At 42.6% G+C, this 21,878-nt stretch overlaps 1 protein-coding gene across 2 annotated transcripts in view; it reads left to right on the forward strand.

The window, feature by feature from the left end:
• LOC144678862 (histone deacetylase 9-like) overlaps positions 1–21,878 on the forward strand; it is a 635,070-nt gene that overhangs the window by 244,050 nt on the left and 369,142 nt on the right. For both annotated transcript variants that reach the window (XM_078538855.1, XM_078538856.1), the window contains exon 7: positions 6,618–6,721. In XM_078538855.1, coding sequence (XP_078394981.1) covers positions 6,618–6,721 — 104 coding nt within the window. The remainder of the gene's footprint in view (positions 1–6,617; positions 6,722–21,878) is intronic.

A 21,878-nucleotide genomic window follows, 5' to 3' on the forward strand; every position in this document is an offset into this window, starting at 1 on the left:
CCGATAACAGAGAAGGCAAGCGAGTGTGGAAAGCGGAAGCCCGCCTACCGTTTTAAAAGAAACAGTTAAGAAGCTATTGAGCTTGTTAAAAAGTAAAGTGACTGCAAATTTTCTTCCACACTCCATTTTTTGCTGGTTGCACAGAAAAGACATCGGAAGTGAGTTACGTCAGGTATGAGGAGGTGGCACAAGGGTGGATGAAAGGCCTGCAAATGGGATCAAGGTTGCATGTAGCAGCAGAGTCTGCTGCTGAAGGTAGTAGTATTTGGCTGTTAATAGACTTTATTTGTTCAGTTTTTATAGACTGACATTACAATTAAGGAGAGATGAATGAGAGTCATAGAATCTCAGAATTGTTACAGCGCAGAAGGAGGACATTCGGCCCATCATGTCTGCACTGGCTCCCTAAATGAGCATTATGACTTAGTGCCATTCTCCTGCCTTTTCCCTGTTACCTTGCACATTGTTTCTATTCAAATAATCATCTAATGCCCTCTTGAATGCCTTGATTGAATTTGCCTCCACCACACTTCCAGGCAGTGCATTCCAGACTCGAACCACCCGCTGTGTGAAAAAGTTTTTTCTCACATCACATTTGCTTCTTTCGCAAATCACTTTACATCTGCACCCTCTCCGTCTCGATCCTTTTACGAGCGAGAACAGTTTCTCCCTATCTACTCTATCCAGCCCTCTCATGATTTTGAACACCCCTGTCAAATCTCTTCTTAGCCTTCTCCTTTCTAAGGAGAACAGTCCCAATCTCACCAATCTATTTTCATAACTGAAGTTTCTCATCCCTGGAACCATTCTTGTAAACCTCTTCTGCACTCTGTCCAATGCATTCACATCCTTCCTATAGCGTGGCGCCCAGAACTGTGCAGAATACTCCCGCTGAGGTCTAATGAGTGTCTCATATAAATTCAGCATAACCTCCTTGCTCTTGTACTCTATGCCTGTATTAATAAAGCCCAGGATACTATATGCTTTATTAACTGGTCCCTCTACCTGCCCTGCCACCTTCAATGATCTATGCACATACACATCCACGTCTTTTTGCACCGGCATCCGCTTCAAAATTTTCGGCCTTATTTTATATTGTCTGTCCATGTTCTTCCAAAATACATCAACTCACACTTCTCCACATTGAACTTCATCTGCCACCTATCTGCCCACTCCACCAACTTCTCTATGTCCTTTTGAAGTTCTACGCTGTCCTCCTCACATATAATGCTTCCAAGTTTCATATCATCCGCAAACTTTGAAATTGTGCCCTGCACACCAAGATCTAGATCATTAATATATATCAGGAAAAGCAAGGGTCCCAGTACCGACCCCTGGGGAACTCCACCACAAACCCTCCAGCCTGAAAAATATTCATTGACTATTATTCTCTGTTTCCTATTACTTGCCCAATTTTGTTTCCATGTTGCTACTGTCCCTTTTATTCCATGATTTATAAGGAGACCTATAAATTGATAGCCAGAACTGACTTCTAGTTCACAGCCTAACTCCTCTCATGATGTATGTCCTGCCCTAGATGCCCATTTGGGCGCAGAGCCCCCCTTCACAATGCTAATTGACTCACCTTCCCACCAGCCAGCCACTAATTGACACACTGATAAAGTAAAGAGGAAAGAAAGGACTATGGAATTCAAGAATTTCTACTTGAGCACTGTTTATTGGGTGCCCCAGAATCAGTGGAGTGAACTTCCATCATCAGTATTTTTGGAACAGAGTTTCATGCTCTGGGAGGGCTAAAGATGAAAATTGACCCCAATTCCAAAATGCTCAAAGACAGCTCCTGTACAATTTAAATCCAGGCCCAACTCTGAATAAATGTCAATATACTCATTCCATGATCAGTGTTGGTTGTGAGTTATGGAAAATTTTATAAGTAAAGCTAAAGTAAAAACACTCATGCACTTCAACTGCAGTAACAATAACTTAGTCACTCTCTGCAGTCTGGATTTTCTAATTGGTGTTACTGTATTTAAAAATGAGTAGTAACCCATAATAAAATCACACTGATCAGAAAATCCAGCTTATGTATTTGAGCCTTGATTTCATAGTCCAACCTAAGGTGTATTATTGAAGTGACAGTAGTAAGAGAGTGGATATATTTGCATGATTATAAGACATCTTCAATTGTGAGGGTACCATCTGAAGCCTAAGGTGAGAATGTAGCCTTGAAATAACTCTGGAAATAGCTATTTGCTTTTAGTTTTTAAATCTATCATTTGAATTATGTTAGGTGGTTTCATAAGGCTCTTGATTTCCTGACAGTGATTCTCAGTGTTGTTACAACCATGTGGATAGGAGTAAAATGACTCCCCTATTCTACCACTCCAGGTCTGACCATAGCAAGGTTATTTTGTGAATTTAGAGAGGATGTGCTTTGCCAATACTACAGGAGTCCCATTATTTACACTTTCAGATTGTAAAGAATTAGTCAGACAGGTTTTCTGAGGTTAAATAAAGAACAAGATGTTTATTGAAACTATCTCCCGAATATATTAAAAAAACTAGGTAAATCACACCCATCATTCCCTGGGTCTACTCACACCCTAGTACAGATGGTAGAATAAAAAGATAGCTTAAGGATGTTTCACAGTCCATGAAGAAGATAAAACAAAAGAGTATACGGTTAGCTGTTCTTTTGCTGGTCTTGATGTGGTGATTCCATGTTGTGGCCATTTTGATCAGTTGTCTTCCTGGCTGTAATTGTATGGAGCAGATTTATTCCCAAAAGATCTTTGTTTGCAGTAAATTTCTCCTCTCAGAATGGTTACTTTGCAAATCTGGGCACAATACTTTCAAGTGAGAGAGAGGGCAACAGACTTTTGCAGCCTGTTTTCAGCTCAGCATTCTGATCTCTGATCCCTCCCCTGCTTGGTAACAGTCTCTTAAAGTACATTCCAGGGAAATTCTATTAGTCCATGCCCGCTGCAGTCATTCTTTTTAGAACAGGTAATTGTATTTTGCTCCAAAAAAACTCATTTTGGTGCCTCACCTCAGAAACGTTTGAGAAGTTTCAGGATAGTGTTAAGTCAACAGGAGATGGGGTCCTTCATACTCCCCAGGGGTTGAATGTCTATTCTTTTTTCATCTCACTTGGTGGAATGCAAGCTTGTATATTGTAGCCGTATGGCAGTCCTCCATTGTCTGAAGAGGATTTCAGTTTTTAAAAAATCCATTCAGGAAAATAAAAATGAGAAATTGTAACTTTTTAAAAAGGCACATCCTCGTAACAGTGCATAGAAAGCCAGTGTGCTGCATGTCATTTATGTGCAATGACATCCACAGTGAAGGATTAAATATTGCAATGTAATTTTATTCATTTTTAAAACTTAAGGGCAGGATTTTACAGGGCAGCATGTTCCCCACTCCCGACTAAAAAAGTTTGTCGGGAGCCCACCCATGAAAAAGCCAGCTGCCCCACTTGATGCTAGGCAGGACGTTAATCAGCTCAAAGCAAGACTTCCATTTCCTCCTGGGTAGGAAGTCCCACCTTGGAGACCTGTGAGCCAATCTGATTGGCCTACAGCTCTGTAGTCCCAGCAGCACCAGGTTCACACTGTGACCACTGCTGGGACTACAAGCAGTCCCCAAAGAAGAGGAGGTTATGGAGGATGGACTGAAGGTAAGTCCGGGGTATCGGCAGGGCCTGGCTGGCAGGCCCAAGTGAGGGGGTTGGGGGCTGGGTTTGAGAAGTGGAGTGGAGGGCTTGGTGGGTGTGACTCAGTGGGGGATTCCTCTAATGTGCACAGGGGAACCACAAGGAGGCCTCCCTCTTTTCCCAACATCAGTCCACCCAGTAAATGTTGCCGGGCGTCCTGCTTGGCGTGAGCCTCCCCCTGCTGCGGGTAAAATAACAGCAGGGGGGGTGAGATGAAGCACTTAAATGACCATTAATTGGCCACTTAAGGACCTCAATAGGCCCAAGGACGGGTGGCCCAACGGTGTCTCCCTGCTCCCCCCTTAAAATGGGAGACAGGTTGGAGTGGGCAGGAAAGTGGCAGGAAGGCCATGAGCTGCATTTTATAAGCCCTCCCCTTCCCCCCAACCAGCCTTCAAACCTGCCGGCAAGGGACTATAAAACCCACCCCCCAAGAGTTGTTGCCAGGTGGTATTATAGCCAGTATGTTTTGGACAAGACAAATAAAGTGTTTCTGTTACACAGGCCCCATCTATTGGCAATCAATAGAATACTACACATCTGTTGAAAATACAGTAACAAGTAGGATAAACAAAGTAACTCAAGTTTGTTGAGTGTAATGCTGTTATTTGAGTGAACAGCTTGGAGAATTCTTGCTACATTTCTCCCATCTTTAAAAAAACAATACAAATGTCCCTCCTCAATATCCCTTTTAGCCACCTTCCCTAACCTGCTTCCTACTCCTGCTCAGGTCTGACCCTCACCATGAAGTGTCTTGGGATTTGCTATTTTAGAAGTGCTATGGAATTGTAATTTGCTGTAGATAGTATAGATTGTATGGTTTCTGAGGAAGGGGGGTGGGCTTGATGTGTTGAATGACTCGTTCTTGTTCCATGATTTCTTATACTCATTTATTCTTTCTTACTGTATGAGGGCTAGCTGAAGAAAAGTTAGGTTAAAACTGAATAATTCTAATCGTTCAGTGGGTGAATGCATTGCAAAGCATGGTGCTCAATCATACAGAACTGGAAGGTTCTCAGTTCAGTCTTTTAAGCTGTCCTGAGTTAGCTGCTTCCAGCCAGGGTGATGGTGGAGGCACTACACTTGGAATAAGGGAAGAAAAAAATTAGCCAGGTTTCTAGTTTGTGATCGATATCAGTGACCCATGCTTCAAAGTGCATATGTTTGGATACTTGGTAAAACAAGATGTCATTTAACATTAATGTTCCTCCACCATGGCAGAAAGGCCTGCCAACATTCCCTGTCTAAGCTCACACGTGAAGGATATGAGTGTCTGTGGAACAGTATGCTTTCATGAGAGTCATTTTAAGGAGAGAAAATTGGGAAAACAAAAATTATTGCCATGGTCTTAGTCAACGTGAAGTCCATCCTTATTAGCTGAGCTCAGGCTGTTCAAAAATACTCTTGATTTAAAAGGATGGAACCTGTAAATCCAACAGGTTAAGTATAGGCTAAAAAAGGTGGCTATCCAACCATTCATCCATTTTCAAACCACTTTTCCTGGTGAGGGTCATGGTGGCAGTTAGCTGAGCAGGGCTGACCAGACATCCCTTTCCTCAGCCACAGATTCCAGCTCCTCCTGGGGCATTCCCAGGCATCCCCAGGCCAGCCGAGAGCTGTAATCCCTCAAGCATGTCCTGAGTCAGCTTTGAGGTCTCCGCCCAGTGGGCCGTGGCTGGTACAGCCCCAGTGGGAGCCTACCAGGGGATATCCTTATCAAATGCCCGAACCACCTCAACTGGTCCCTCTCGATTTGGAGGAGCAGCGACCCTACTCTGAAGCTCTCCTGGATTGCCAAACTCCTCACCCTGTCCCAGAGTGTATGCCCAGCGGAGAAACCTCATTTCCTCCGCTTGTACCCACAACCTTATCCTTTCGGTCATTACCCACAGTTCATGACCATAAGTGAGGATGGGGATGTAGATTGACCGGTAAACCGAGAGCTTCATCCTACAACTCAGCTCCCGCTTCAACATCACGGACTGGTCGAGCGCCCGCAGAATTGCAGCCGCCGCATTGATCCGCTGGTCAATCTCACACTCTCCCCTACCATCACTCGCGGACAAGATGCCGAGATACTTGAACTCCTCCACTAAGGGAAGCTGTAGCCCACTCACCTGGAGACAGAAACGCACTCTTTTCCAGGAGAGAACCATGACCTCAGATTTGGAGCTGTTGATCCGCATTGAAACGTTCGAGTGCGTGCTGGAGATCACAGTCGGATGAGGCAAGAACCACAACATCATCTGCAAACAGCAGAGAGACCACCCTCAAGCCCCCAAACTAGGTACTCTCTGTACCTCAGCTGTGCCTTAATATCCTGTCCATGAAAGTCACGAACAGGAGCAGAGACAAGACGCATTCTTGGCAGAGTCCAAAACCCACCTTGAACAAATTCGACTTTACGCCGAGAATGCAGACACAACTCTCGCTCCGCGAATAGAGGGACCTGATAACACACACAAGCGGCACCAGCATCTCATATTCCCGCAGCACCTCTCACAAAATATCCCAAGGAACATAGTCGTATGCCTTCTCCAGGTCTACAAAACAGGGGTAGACTGGATTAGCAAACTCCCTCAAATATCCATGAGAGGGCAAAGAACAGGTCCACTGTTCCATACCAGGGCGGAATCTGCCTGAATCTGAGATTCGACTAACAGATGAAGTCTCCTCTCCAGCACTCTGGCATAGGCTTTCCTGGGGAGGCTGAGAAGTGTGATCCCTCTATAGTTGGAACACATCCTCTGGTCCCCTTTCTTAAAGAGTGAGCAAGAGCGGGACAGATCAAGACGGACAAGGTTACTAATAAATTAAAAATACACCTCAGTTTTGCCGAATGTACTTAACAGAAAGGAAATCGCTGCTTTGCTGATCCCATTCTCACTGTGGATAAATAGTAACTGTGTAATTTCTGATTTTATTATTTTTTTTCTTGAAGGTTCCTCAGTTTGTAACAGTGCCCCAGGATCTGGCCCCAGCTCTCCCAATAATAGCTCCAGCGGCTTGTCAATAGAGAATGGATTATCGAATTCACAGGCTGAGGTAAGAGTTCAGTGTTTTATTGCACTGGTCATTGCACTTTCCCCTGTCTTCCCCTCTCTGGCTTTAACACACTCTCTTTAGCCGCTCCCTCCCCTGCACTCTTTCTTGTCTCTCATCCTTTATTTCTCTGTTAAATCCTTTTTGGCACCAACATCAGCAGAAGAAAATTCCTGGGGAATAATTTATACAATAAAGAGTTTGAAATGCAGCTTGATAGAAACCAGCTGAGATTTCAGGTGTGCTGTCAGAGTTCTGTGAGTGACTCATCCTCTTGATGTTTGAAAACCCCCTTGGTCTTTGCTGTGCCATTTCCAGTTGAGTGTTCCATGCAGTTATGCTTAGGTCGACAATTGGGATTTTGATGACAACCACTGAATGATATTTTTGCTAAGAAGCATAGATAATCTTCTACCATATTTTTCTAGTAAAGTATTAATAGAAAAACTGTATACTTAACCTGCCACGGATATTTTGCATGAAAAAAATAAATATTATTAGCCTATCAGTTTCTGAGACTGGGAGGTGCAGTGGATTAACATGTTATCCTCTGGGACTTAAGTTTGAATCAAATCCAGATTGATAGGATGAAAGCTTTCTCCCTTTGACAGCTGGAAAAGCCTTTCTTTTGGCCAGTCTTTTGGGTTGGTGGGATATCAGTTACTCAAGTATGTTTCTGAAAACTTCTTCTGTTTGCTGTTTCAAGCACAGCGAAAATTGTATTCTAAAAGGGCATGTTTATCAGTGGTGGGGGTGTGGAGTGGGTGGTGGGGAATGAGACTGTTCTGAGAGAAGTGGCAAGTAAAGATAATTCTCTATTTCTTAATAGGCCCTCTGTTGAAGCACCTGGACCTGAACTGGTCTTGTATACCTTAAAATGGAACGCCAATTCGAACACTATCCTTATTCCCAAGTTCTCCTGGTTTTTCCTTCTGGGGGGTGGCACTAGAACACTGCTCAGGCACTCCAGTTGGATTATGGGGAAGTTCCTGCTTTAAATATTTTCCATGATCCTGATGAGCTTTGCTCACAGATTTTGCACAGTCTCCCAAAACCCTTCACACTGTCAGCCATATTTTTGCTTTGCTGAGCCAATTAGACATGCTCAAAACTGTAGACCTCTGGTGCTCAGAAATATGAAAAAGAGCACCAAATGCATGTCATTGCATTTTCAGTCCCAATATTACACAAGATAGTTCCTACTGAGCAACAACATCTGAGAAACATCATATTGATGCAAAGACTGCCACATGATGCCAAATTACTTCAGGTTCTATCACTTTATCACCCTTATTGCCCCATACTAGCATATGTCCCCTCCTTAGCTCCACTGTATAACTAAGTTCCCAAAACCTGTCAGACAATGGAAAGAAGTGGCAAGCCAGGGCCAGGATTTTCTAGCCCTGTCATGGTGGAACACGCCAAGGGAGACTTGGCAGCCCAGCCAAAAGTCCATTGATTTTCGGCAGGACCGGACGACCCCGGCAACAGGCAGGGCCGGAAAATCCTGCCCCAAACCTTTCTTTAAGCATTAAAACATTTGTTGCAATATGCAACAAATTATATGCAATAAAAAATAGCTGGCAGTATGTTTAAAGCTGTAAATTGATTTGAGTTCTCCTGATCTTCTCAAGCAGCTCGAGCTTCAAGATGGTGGTTTATCACATCATCAGTACATGTACCTCAGTTAAATTACAGCCTTAACCATTGCCTGCAATCTATTAGCCTATATATGTGTCTAAATTTTGTAGAAAATCTCTTTCCCAGATGTTACATGACAGAAAGTATGTGTTTGAAGCACTGTAGATTAAAGTAGTAATTAGCATCCATTCTTTAACCCATTGCAGGACACAACAGTACTTCCTCATCAAGTATAACAAGAATAATTGACTGAAACAAATCAATAAATTAAGACATTTTCTGTTGTTACCCTGATTCCCCAACTCTCCAATAATAATTATGAAAAATATTTTTGTCGGACTTTGTATGATAAAAACAGATTCATATTTTAAGAGTTAAAATATTCGTACAGCTTTGAAAGAGAAGAATATTGTTGAAGCGTTTAGAGAACTTAAAGTAGCACAAATTAATTGATCTTGTCATAAATGTTGCAAGCAACTGAGATAGCTATTCAAGCATTCATTTAATTAGCTGGTTAGTATAATGAAATTAAGAAAATAAGCTTAAAAATAGATATATTGCTCAATTGGCTCAGGAGTACTCAAAGCTGTAGAGAATCATGTGATCTTGATAAATCCTGGCATTCCCTGTGTTAGTAGATAATCCATATTATGACACCTTTGTTTTCAGTGACCTGTTCATTGGCGCAGTTTCTGTGACCTATTGTTTCATGTCAGAATGCCCCCATAAAGCCTCAGTGGGAGGTTCTGTTTTGAGCAAAAACATTCGGTGTTATTTTTCATGTTAAGAATCTGCCAAAGCCTGCAAGAGAAACAGCATGGTATTCATGGCCTGCTTTTTTATGCTTTTTTTTGCCCAAGATAATTGATATCTCAGAACCTAAAGGTCTCAAAAGCGGAGGTGACAAATTATTACAATTCTGTCAGGCCAGGACCCGTGTGCTGTTTCCCTCATGGAGGTGGCTCTTTTGTTTGAGTCACAGATGCTTTTTTGTTTGGGAAGTAAGCAATGATTGTTGCTATACTGCTACACTAGGTGTTCTTTTACATCCAAGTTTCTCCCCTGTGGTCAGAGTCATATTACAGCTGGGAGTCCCCAAGAAGCCACAAAATAAAGGGCAAACTGTGTAACCTTCTCTTGTGTTTGAGTGCCGAGCGGGAGATGTGGGACAGAAATTGAGCTAATTGGAAAAAAATTCAGATCAACTATCCTATCCCTTGCAGCTAGAATTTCAACTTTTTTTTTAATAAAGGAAATGCAGTTGGAACCAATTCCTACTGTGATTCTGTCATTGTGGAGGTTTGGACAGTTATTAATGCACAAATTGGTGGCATTATTGTCAACACACTGTTCAGAAAATGGCACAAGTCCAGCAGCAATTTCAGTACAGAATATTATTGCTTCAGTTTGGGCGGTAACCCTTGGAACTGAGTGCTATAATTGATGCTCCATTTTGCAGTGCAGTATTCGGAGATTGCGATGTGTCAGAGATGCAGTCCTTTGCAAGAGACTTTAAATCTAAAGACTGCTCTGCTTGTTTCAGGGGTTCCAGTAAACATTAAAGATCCCAGAACACTATTTGGGAAACAACAGGGAGGTCTTCCAATGTCCTCCTGACATTCTGCCCTAAGCCAATGCCACCAAATACAGAAATAAAACCAGCAAACAGTGGAAATATTCAGCAGGTCATGCAGCATCTGTGGAGAGAGAAAGAGGGCTTCATTGACCTGAAACCAATGGCCCAAATCTTCTGATATAGGAATAGGCCTCCGATTCAACTTATATCACTGATGCGCATCAGAACCCTGAAGAAGTCCCAACGTTCACACATTCGCAGTAGTTAAGCAGGAAGTTTAAAGTTCCGATTGCCAGTTTTACCCTGCCCGGATTGCTCCATGATGCCAATGACAGTGGGATCAGATGGCCAGAACCACCGAGACTTGGGCTTTTTACATGGATTTACTTAAGAGTTTTTCAAATCAGAGGCAGTGAAGCTCTAAGTAAATGAGCTGAGAGTCAAAGCATTCCAGCACCCACAGCAATGTTCAGCCAATGTCCTAGCAATGTTCACACCCCCTCTCATCAATGTTCACCTATCCCCCTCACCCAGCAATGTTCAACACCACCTCCCCACTTTGCGACAATGTTCACTCCCCCCACCCTTCCGCTGCCCCATCCCTTCCCAGCAATATTCAACCCCTGGCAATGTTCAACACCACCAACACCGCCACCAACCCCCCAAACCTTCCTCTCCCCCCCCTACCTCCACCTACACTTTCTGACAATATTCACCACTTCCCATCCCATCCCAGCAGTGCAGCTGCACTCCCCCACCGTCCCCGAGATGTCACAGGATATTTTTACTGTACATGGAAGGAGGAAAGAGTGATTATTGATTGTGCTTTAAACTCTGCTTCAGTCTCAGTTACTGTGCAGAACTTTCAGAGGGCCAGTGAATAAATGCTTAACTGGGAGATGCTTGTCTGAGAAGGTATTGCCCAGATCACCTGCAAAATCACTGTATGGGTCAGGTCCATGTGGGGGTACAGTAAGAGGGATCGCCACTATCTGTCCACCAATGCATTTGGGGGCTCAGGTGTGAGACAAGGAAGAGGGCCAATAATGTCACATAGAGCCAGGAAGCTGAGTTCAATGGGTGGTCGACTGATTCAGTCACCCGTGCGTGTTCATCATCTCCCTCCTGACCATGCTCACCCCCCAACTCCCATCCTAGCAATGTCCAAATCCCCCCGGACTATGTTCACCCCTCCCACCCCCAGAGAGACCATGCTCACCCCCTCCTGCCCCTTGGACAGCACAGTGCTCACCCCCTCCCAAACACCCTCTCCTTCCAGAATCCCTGGCTCCTGTCTGACCAATGTTGGAAGAATCAGCATTGTCGGGGAATGCGGTGAGGGAGGCGGGGTTGAGCATTTTTGTGGAATGAGCTGGGGTGAATACTGTCTGGGGTGAAGTGGGATGGATACTATCAGGGGTGAGAGAAGGGGATTGAACATTGTAAGGGTGAGGGGGTGTTTGCAATGTCTGTGGGGTGACGCTGTGCAGTTTCAGAGGTTGATAGCTCCATTTAAAACAGTGTAGTCAATGATCAGAAGACAGACCTTAAGGGGCATGTCCTCAGTTCATAACAAGAAAAGGGGATATGACTGTGCTGGAATTACATCCAAGAATTTGCCTCCCAACTCTGTTCGTCCCTGCATTCCTGCTGGAGCTGGCATCGGAAGGTGCAAAGGTTCCAGTGTAAAATGCTAAGTGGCCAGTTTAAATCGTAGCCAGCATCAGATGCAGCCTGTCTGACACTGACCGGAAGATCTGGGCCATTAACTTTATGTCTTTCTTAGCAGGTGTTGCTTGCTGTGCTGATTTTTTCCCAGCATTTTTGTTTCTATTTTAGATTTCCAGCATTCGCAGTATTTTACTTGTGTAACCAAATACGGAGTAGCTGATTATTCATCTCTGTTTTATTTTGCTATGTACTAAATGATATTTGTATTTGTCAATGTAACATAGATTACAGTTTGATGTAATATCTTGCGTTTGGAGAATTTGGGGCATTTTTGAGAAACATTGTAAAGGTAAATATACATAAATTTGTTTGACCCTCTTCAGTAGGACCTAAGCTAAAATTTCAAAACATGCAGAGAGCCTAATTGTACTCTGCAAAAAATAACAAATTAAAGAAGAGTTTGATTCATATTAAACTCTGGAACATTTTGAATTCTGTCTGTAAAACCTACCATGCTATTGGTTTCTTTCTTTTTCACACCATTCATTCAGGACTAAAAACCAGATTCAGTCACAAAAAAGTGGCACACCTTGGGCAGAACTTTATGCTGATTTCAGATGTGAAATCTCGCGAGATGACGTTGGGGGAGTGTCCCGACATCATCCCGTGCTCGTGCAATCTTTCGGTCGGTGGGCGCATGCAAAAGTCGGAAACGCGCCCGCCAACAATTAAAAGGGCAATTAAGCCCATTAATGGAGCAATTGACTCTGATTTTATGTGGTCCGTCCAACCTTATGGTTGGCGGATGGACGAATTGGCAAGGTGGCCTTTACATTTTCCATGAAAACTCATCCACAGGCCAATTAACGGCCAGCCAATGTGAAATTGGGGGCTGGTCGCAGTTGGTGGTCCGTTCCCCAGCTGATCCCGGGCCTGCCAATCCCACCCGCCGCCAACCTAAAAACTCAGGCCCTTGTTTTGATGTACAATTACCCCAGAATAGATGTTACATCTATAACAGATATCTGAGGCTGGGCCCAACTATACCATTCAAATATAAACATTCCATGGCTTTCTTTGATGTGTTTGATTGGCATCTCTATTTGAGTTAGATGTTTAAATTACTTTTGCCCAATTGAGATGTCTATCTAAAAATCATTGACAAGATAAAGGGCTAGAAAGACTTGATGGAAGATCAGCAGTGAACAGACACACTAAGCTTTAACTCAGTGGATGTAACTGTTTGTTTCTATCATTCTGTGCAGGAATAATTAAGCCTGTGGCCATTGTTACCTGCAGCATGTCAATGTTACTGTTCACTTGTCAATTTAAGGTTTAAAGCCCAGTTGTCGGTTTACAGCCTAGGCTGTGGTTTATACAGTTCTTATTCTTTTGCCATGTGAAATCAAGCAAGATCACACAGAATATATGATATAAGTTGTGAGCTGGAATACAAAGGGTCTTCTGTTCATCCCTACATTATTGAGATATTGGTTCAGAGGGTGTGAACTTGAGTAAAGAAATCTGGAGGAGAATTTTCTCCCCGTCGGGCAGGAGAGTTGGGAGGGGGCACGGGTGGGCGCAAAGCCGATCGCCATTTTACGTGGGCGTGCCAATTAAGGCCCGCCCAGTGTGACGCACACCCGGAAGCGCTCAGCGCTACCTGTGCGGGCGGGGGGAGGAAGGAGAGTTGGGTCCTGCACTCTTTCACGTGCATGCGCACAAAAGAGCGCAGAAATCTCCCTGAGGCACAGAGCTGCCTCAGGGAGATTAATTTTGGTCGTAAAGAAAAAAAAATTAGTCAGACATGTCCCCTCATGTGACATTGTCACATGAGCTGTGACATGTTTATGAATTTTTACAAAACATTTTTTTGAATTAATAAACCCTTCATGAAACCTCATCCCGCCCGTGCATGAGGTTCCATGAAAAATGCGAAGGTCGTCTGGGCTCTTCGCCTGCTCGCCAACCTTAAGGTTGGATGGGCAGCCCTGACAAGTACTTTAATTAGTTGAGTAATGGCCTTAAAAAGCCTTTGACAGCTCGGTGGGCATGCAGCGACACAGGTGCGCGCCCGCCAAACTGAAAATCAGAATGACACGTGGTGACATCAGGATGCGCGCCTGAGGAGAAACAGAATTAGTGTTTCAGGTCGATGGCCTTTCATCAGAACTGAAATCTTTGTTTATTAAACACACATTTAGTTCCAGGCTTATGTGGTTAAAAGATTACCTTTTTTTCTCCCATTTCATAAGAACATAAGAAATAGGAGCAGGAGTAGGCCATTCAGCCACTCAAGCCTGCCCACCATTCACTAAGATCAAGGCTGATCTGCCCAGGCCTCAGCTCCTCTTTCTTGCCAGCTCCTCATAGCCCTCAACTCCCCGATATTTCAAAAATTTATCTACCTCCTCTTTAAATACTTTCAGTGATCTAGCCTCCACAACTCTCTGGGGTAGAGAATTCCAGACATTCACTACCCTCTGAGAGAAGAAATTCCTTCGCATCTCAGTTTTAAATGAGTGTCCCCTTATTCTGTAACTATGTCCCCTAGTTCGAGATTCCCCCACTTGTGGAAACATCTTCTCAACATCTACCCTGTCAAGACCCCTCAGAATCTTGTACGTTTCAATAAGATCACCCCTCATTCTTCTAAACTCTAATGAATAAAGGCCTAACCTGCTTAGCCATTCTTGATATGTCAACCCCTTCATCCCAGGAATCAGCTGAGTGAATCTCTTTTGAACTGTCTCCAATGCCAGTATATCCTTTCTTAAATACGGGGACCAAAACCGTACACAGTACTCCAGGTGTGGCCTCACCAACACCCTGTACAGTTGTAACAAGACTTCCCTATTTTTAAACTCCAACCCCCTAGCAATACAGGCCAAAATTCCATTTGCCTTCTTAATTACTTGCTGCGCCTGCATGCTAACCTTTTGTGTTTCATGCACAAAAACACCCAGATCCCTCTGTTCTGCACATTTTTGGAGCCTCTCTCATATAAATAATAGTCTGCCATTTGATCCTTCCTACCAAAGTGCATGACCTCACACTTTCCTACGTTAAAATCCATCTGTCAAGTTTTTGCCCACTCACTCAACCGATCTATATCCCCTTGCAGATTCCTTATGTCCTCATCACAACATGCCCTCCCACCTATTTTTGTATTGTCAGCAAGTTTGGATATATTATACTCTGCCCCCTCCTCCAAGTCATTAATATAGATAGTAAATAATTGAGGCCTGAGGACTGATCCTTGTGGTACTCCACTAGCTACGTCTTTCCAACCTGGAAAAGACCCATTAATCCCGACACTCTGTCTTCTGTGTGTTAACCAATCCTCAATCCATGCTAATACATTACCCCTGATACCGTGAGCTCCTATCTTGTGCAATAACCTTTTATGTGACACCTTATAAAATGCCTTCTGGAAATCCAAATACATTACAACTACCGGTTCCCCTTTATCAACTCTGCTTGTTATATCCTCAAAGAACTCCAGCAAATTTGTCAAACATGATTTCCCTTTCACAAAACCATGTTGACTCTGTTTGATTGTGTTAAGCTTTTCTAAATGTCCTGCTATTTTTTCCTTGATAATGGACTCTAGCATTTACCCAATGACAAATGTCAGGCTGACTGGCCCATAGTTTCCTGCTTTTTGTTTCCCTCCCTTCTTGAACAGGGGCGTCACATTAATGGTTTTCCAATCCGGTGGGACCCTCCCGGAATCCAGTGAGTTCTGGAATATTTCAACCAATGCCCCCACTATCTCTCCAGCCACTTCCTTTAAAACCCTTGGATGCAGGCCATCAGGTCCTGGTGACTGGTCTGCCTTTAGTCCCATTAGCTTGTCAAACACCTTGTCTCTCATGAGACTGTAACAAGATCTTTCCTCCCATTAGCTCCTTGCTTATCTGGTATCGTTAGGATGTTTATAGTGTCCTCCACTGTGAAGACCGATTCAAAATATTGGTTTAAATTATCTGCCATTTCCTTGTTCCCTGTTATCAATTCTCCAGTCGCATCCTCCAAGGGTCCCACGTTCACTTTAACTACTCTCTTTTTATATATCTGTAGAAGCTCTTGCTGTTTATTTTTATATTTCTTGCCAAATTACTTTCATAATCAGTTTTCTCCCTCTTTATTAGCTTTTTAGTCATCAGCTGCTGGTTCCTAAAATATTCCCAATCCTCTGGCCTGCCACTAGTTTTCACCACTTTATATGCCTTAGTTTTTGATTGGATACTCTGCCTGACCATCTTTGTTAACCACAGGTGGTTCAACCTTCTTTTTCATCATTTTTTTTGACCGGGATAAATTTTTGTCCAGCTTTATGAATTATCTGCTTAAATGTCTGCCATTGCTCATCCACTGGCCTTCCCCTTAGTCTATTTTCCCAGCCCGCTTTAGACAACTCTTTCTTCATATCTCTGTAATTTCCCTTATTTAAGTTGAGGACACTGGTTTGAGACCCGATTTTCTCACCTTCAAACTGAATTTGAAATTCTACCATATTGTGTTCGCTACCCCCTAGAGGACCCTTAGCTACGAGATCTCTTACTAATCCTACCTCATTACACATTACTAGATCAAAAATAGCCTGTTCCTGGATAGGTTCTGCAAAGTATTGCTCTAAGAAACAATCCCTGACGCACTCTACAAATTTGTCTTCCATGTTACCCCTGCCAATCTGATTTGTCCAGTCAATATGTAGATTAAAATCACAAGTGACAATTGTAGTGCACTTCTTAAATGCCTCCATAATTTCCTGATTTATAAATTGTCTTACAGTGAGGCAACTCTTAGGGGGCCTATAGACAGCTCCCACCCGTGACTTCTATCCCTTGCTATTCCTTATTTTCACCAAAACTGATACCACATCACAATCTATTGCACCTATATCACTATTCATCACCACACTGATATCTTCCTTTATTAACAAAGCTACCCCACCTTTTCCTTTTTGCCTATTTTTCCGGAACGTCGAATACCCTTGAATATTGAATTCCCCGTCTTGGCCACCCTGCAACCACGTCTCTATAATAGCTATCAAGTCATATTCATTTATTTCTATTTGGACCATAACTCATCTATCTTGTTACAAATGCTGTGTGCATTCAGATAAAGAGCCTTAAGCTTTGAACTTTTACAATTATTACTCACCCTGGTTCTAATTTCTGCTGCACTTTTCTGCTTATATTTTCTGCCTCTTCCTGTCACACTTTGATTATTGTTCGCCTCTTCACTACCCTGCACCTCTGCTCTCTTGTTCTTTTTGATTTTTTAAGCTTCCCTTCAATTGAACCCTTCCCCCCTCACTAATTAGTTTAAAGTCCTATCTGCAACCCTAGTTATACGATTCACCAGGATGCTGGTCCCAGCATGGCTCAAATGAAGCCCGACACAATGGAACAGCTCTCTCCTTCCCCAGTACTGGTGCCAGTGCCCCATGAATTGGAATCCATTTCTCCCACACCAATCTTTGAGCCACGCATTTATCTCTCTAATCTTATTTACCCTACGCCAATTTGCACATAGCTCAGGTAGTAATCCGGAGATTATTACCTTTGTGGTTCTGCTTTTTAATTTAGCCCCAAGCAGCTTGTAGTCCCTCAGCAGAACTTCTTCCCTAGTCCTACCTATGTCATTGGTACCTAGGTGGACCACAACAACTGGATCCTTCCCCTCCCAGTCCAAGTTCCTCCCAGCCTAGAAGAGACGTCATTAACCTTGGCACCAGGTAGGCAACACAGCCTTTGGGACTCTCTGTCTTTGTTGCAGAGAACATTCCCTTAACTATGCTATCCCCTATTTCTACTACATTTCTCTTTTCTCCTCCTACTTGAATGGCGCCCTGTACCACGGGACTGTGGTCAGTTTGCTCATCCTCCCTGTAGTCTGTGCCCTCGTCCACACTGGGAGCAAGAACCTTATACCTATTGGACAAGGGCACTGGCTGAGCCTCCTCCAAAGCTAAATTCAATGTCATTTTCTCCTCATCATGACTTCTCTCCAAGAAATTTACTGTTCACCAAGGTCAGCCTTTTCCAAGTTTTTATCAACACGGCTTTGGGACAAAATCGCAAAAATGGTTGACACGGAATTGTCTATTCAATAACAGAGTTGCTGAGGTGATTTACTCACAAGTTACCCAGGTTGTGTTTTGTAAAGCTCAAGATTAATGTTGAAAACTAAAGCATTTGGAAAGCTATATTTATATTTCCCACATAACTTATGAGCATTTAAAAACTTTCATGAATTTTGAGACTCCTGAGCGAATTAAAAATGTTGGCAATAACAAACAGCGGTCCGTTCTCCCTTTATTGCAGCATCTGGTTACCTCTAGCAAATTTTCCCATAATTTTTTAGCTAAAATTAGAAACTAAAAGCCCAGGGAAAAGTGAAGGAGAATCCATACTCACCAATCTGTGGTACCAAAGCACATTACCAAGAGTCATTCTTTAGGCCAAAATTATTTGTACATATCGAAAATGTAATACATGCCTCGGAGGGAGTTGAAGGCTGTACCTGATCTTGGGGCTTAGCTATTGTTCGTTTGTGAATTCCTTTTTCAGATTATCTGCCAGAGTTTCTCCAGGCATCGTCTATATACAAATAAATTGAGGAGAAAATTGATTCCATAGTGTATCCTTACAATCTCCATTTAGTTAGCCTTGCCTGCTTATCCTTGCCTGAATACAGCTGTTCTAAAGTTCCATAGGGGATTTGCACTAGCTGAAATATGGTTGTAGCATGCAAAATGATATCATGCCACCCCTGAACATCAGTACAAAGTCTCTTTTGCACTGTGGTTAACCTTTATGAATTTGCACTCTAAAAGTGCAATTTAAAAAAATCTACCCTTCTGGTTTAAATTCTTGTGCCCTTTAAATGTCCTGTGCAAAAGCAACAATGTAAATTTATTTACTCTAGCTATTTTGATAGGAATCAAGATTCTGACTTCATGATATTGGTTTAAGGATCACACATCATTACAAGCCAGAAATGCTTGTTTATTAATCATGCATATAATACAGTGTATCAAGGAAGACTGAACCTTTTACAAGATGAGGCTTTGAGATATCTCAAGTGCTACCTACACAGGTGCCTTATCACCTAGGTACTAAGGATGATTGGGTGGGTTCTGGTATGCATGTCCAATCCTTATCCCCAGATTTTCTGTCCAGTGCTCTTGCCAGGTGAGGGACAGTATTAATCATTATTTACAAAGGCATGGATTAATTAAGGACAGTCAGCACAGATTTGTTAAGGGAAGCTTGTGTCTGACTAGCTTGATTGAATTTTTTGAGGAGGTAAATGTGGGCCGGGGGGCATGATTAAGAATTTTGCAGAAGATGTAAAAATTGGATGTGTGGTTGAGAGTGAGGATGAAAGCTGTATGCTGAAAGAGGAAGCAGTTGAGATAGTGGATAGGTTAACAACTGACAAAGAGAGATATTAGAAATAACAGCAAAATACTGCAGATGCTGGAAATCTGAAACAAAAATAGCTGGAAAAGCTCAGCAGGTCTGATAGCATCTGAGGAGAGGAATACAGTTAATGTTTCGAGTTCGTATGACTCAAGATATTAGAAATGCTGGCTGCACTTAGAGTTAAGTCACGGAGACCAGATGAGATGCACCTGACGATGTTGAGGGAAGTAAGTGTACTGGCATGATCTTCTAACCCTCATTAGAAAAGGGAGTGGTGCCAGAGGACTGGAGAATTGCAAATGTTACACCCTTGTTCCAAAACAGGTGTAAAGATAAACCCAGGAACTATCAGCCACTCAGTTTAACCTCGGTGGTGGCACCACTTTTAGAAATAATAATCCTGTTCAAAATGAACAGTTACTTGGACTAGTATGGATTAATTGAAGAAAGTCAGCGTGAATTTGTTAAAGGCAAATCGTGTTTAACTAACTTTGATGTAACAGAAAAGTTTGATGGGAGTAATGTAGTTGATGTTGTGTACAAGGACTTCCAAAAAGTGTTTGATACAGTGCTACATAATAAGCTTGTCAGCGAGTTTGAAGCCCATAGAATAAAAGGGACAGTGGTAGCATGGATTTGAAGTTGGCTGAATGACAGGAAATAGAGTAGTGGTGAATGGTTGTTTTTTAGACTGTGGGAAAATATCAATGATCTGGCCAGATGGGCAGAAAAGTGGCAAATGCAATTCAATCTGGAGAAGTATGAGGTAATGCATTTGGGGAAGCCAAACAAGGCAAGGGAGTAGGTAGGAAATGGTAGGATACTCAGAAGTGTACAGGAGCAGAAGGACCTTGGTATACATGAACAAAGGGGATGTTTTCCTTTATTCATTTACAGGGCATTATGCTAGAACTGTATAAACACACAAATCATAGATTGATTACATTTAGAAGGAGACCATTCAGCCCATTGTGTCTGTGCCGGCTCAGTTTAAGGGCAACTCTACTTTCTCTCTCCCCTGTCATTTACCCCTAGCCCTAAATTTTTTTCTCTTCAGAAAATTATTCAATTCTCTTTTGAAAGTCATGATTTAATTTGCTTCCACCACACTCTCAGACAGTGCATTCCAAATTTAATCACTCGCTGTGTAAAAGGTTTTTCTTCATGTTACTTTTGGTTCTTTTGCCAATCACCTTAGGAACATAGGAACAGGAGTAGGCCATTCAGCCCATCAAGCCTGTTCCGCCATTCAATATGATCATGGCTGATCATCTTCAATGCCTTTTTCCAACACTATCCCTGTATCCCTTTACGTCACTGGTATTTAGAAATATGTCACGCTTTACTTTAAACATACTCAATGACTGAGCTTTCGCAGCCCTCTGGGGTAGAGATTTCCAAAGATTCACAGCCTCTGGGTAAAAAAATTTCTCCTCATCTCGATCCAAAGTAGCTTCCCCTTAATTTGAAATTGTTTCTCCGGTTCTAGACTCCACAACCAGGGTAGTCTAGAATCTACATCAACCCTGCTTATCCCTTTAAGTATTTTTTAAGTTTCAATGAGATCACCTCTCATTCTTCGAAATTCTAGAGAATACAGGCCCAGTTTCCCCAATCTCTCCTCGTAGGACAGTCCTGCCATTCCGCAAACAAGTCTGGTGAACCTTTGTTGCACTCCCCCTATGGCAATAATATCCTTCCTAAGGTAAGAGGTCCAAAACTGCACACAGTACTTCAAGTGCAATCTAACCAAGGTTCTATACAATTGAAGCAAGATTTCTCTACTGTACTCAAATCCTCTTGTGATAAAGGCTAAGATACTCTTGGCCTTCCTAATTACTTGCTGCACGTGCATGTTCGCTTTCAGCGACTTATTGACGAGGACTCCCTTTGTACATCTACATATTCTAATCTCTTAACATTAAGAATCACTCTGTACATCCTTTCCTCCTATGTGATTTTCCACTCATAAATCCACGTTGACTATGCCTGATCAGATCATTATTATCCAAGTGGCCGTTTATCACATCTTTTATAATAGATTCTAGTATTTTCCCTCCTACTGTATAAGGTTGCTAGATCACAGCTAGAGCACTGCGTAGACTTCTAGTTACTGTATTACAGGAAGCATGTGATCAGACTAGAGAGGTACCGAAGATATTTATGAAGAGGGTGCCAGGAATTGAGAGTTTTAGCTTTGAGGAAAGATTGGATAGGCTGGGGTTAATTTTTCTGGAACAGAGGAGGCTGAGGGGAGATTTAATTGAAGTGTATAAAATTATGAGGGGCCTAGATATAGTGGATAGGGAGGACCAATTTCCCTTAGCATAGAGGTCAATAACCAAGAGGCATAAAGTTAAAATAATTGGCAGAAGAGTTAGAGGGGAGTTGAGGAGAATTTATTTTTCACCCAGAGGGTGATGGGGGTCTAGAACTCACTTCCAGAAAGAATGGTAGAGGCAGAAACCCTCATCACATTTAAAACAATACTTGGGTATGCACTTGAAGTTCTGTAACTTGCAACATTATTGACCAAGAGCTGGAGCTGGAAAGTGGGATTAGGCTGGATAGCTCTTTTTCAGCTAGCACAGACACAATGTGCCAAATGGCCTACTTCTGTGCTGTAAACTTTCTATGTTCCTATGCTCAATGCCCATGCGGTAAAGACAAGAATCCACCCTGAAGAATCTACATTTAAAATCATTGGAAAATCTTATTTCAATACGCATTTGGTGCTCTAATCTCATTATTGTTTGTACTTGTTCTTTTTTAAACTGTTCCTGGCATTGTACCCCTTCTTGACAAATGACACATCTCTTTTAAAAGCAGCTTT

The sequence above is a fragment of the Cetorhinus maximus genome, chromosome 3 (genome assembly GCF_964194155.1).
Source record: "Cetorhinus maximus chromosome 3, sCetMax3.hap1.1, whole genome shotgun sequence".
Taxonomy (NCBI): Eukaryota; Metazoa; Chordata; class Chondrichthyes; order Lamniformes; family Cetorhinidae; genus Cetorhinus; species Cetorhinus maximus.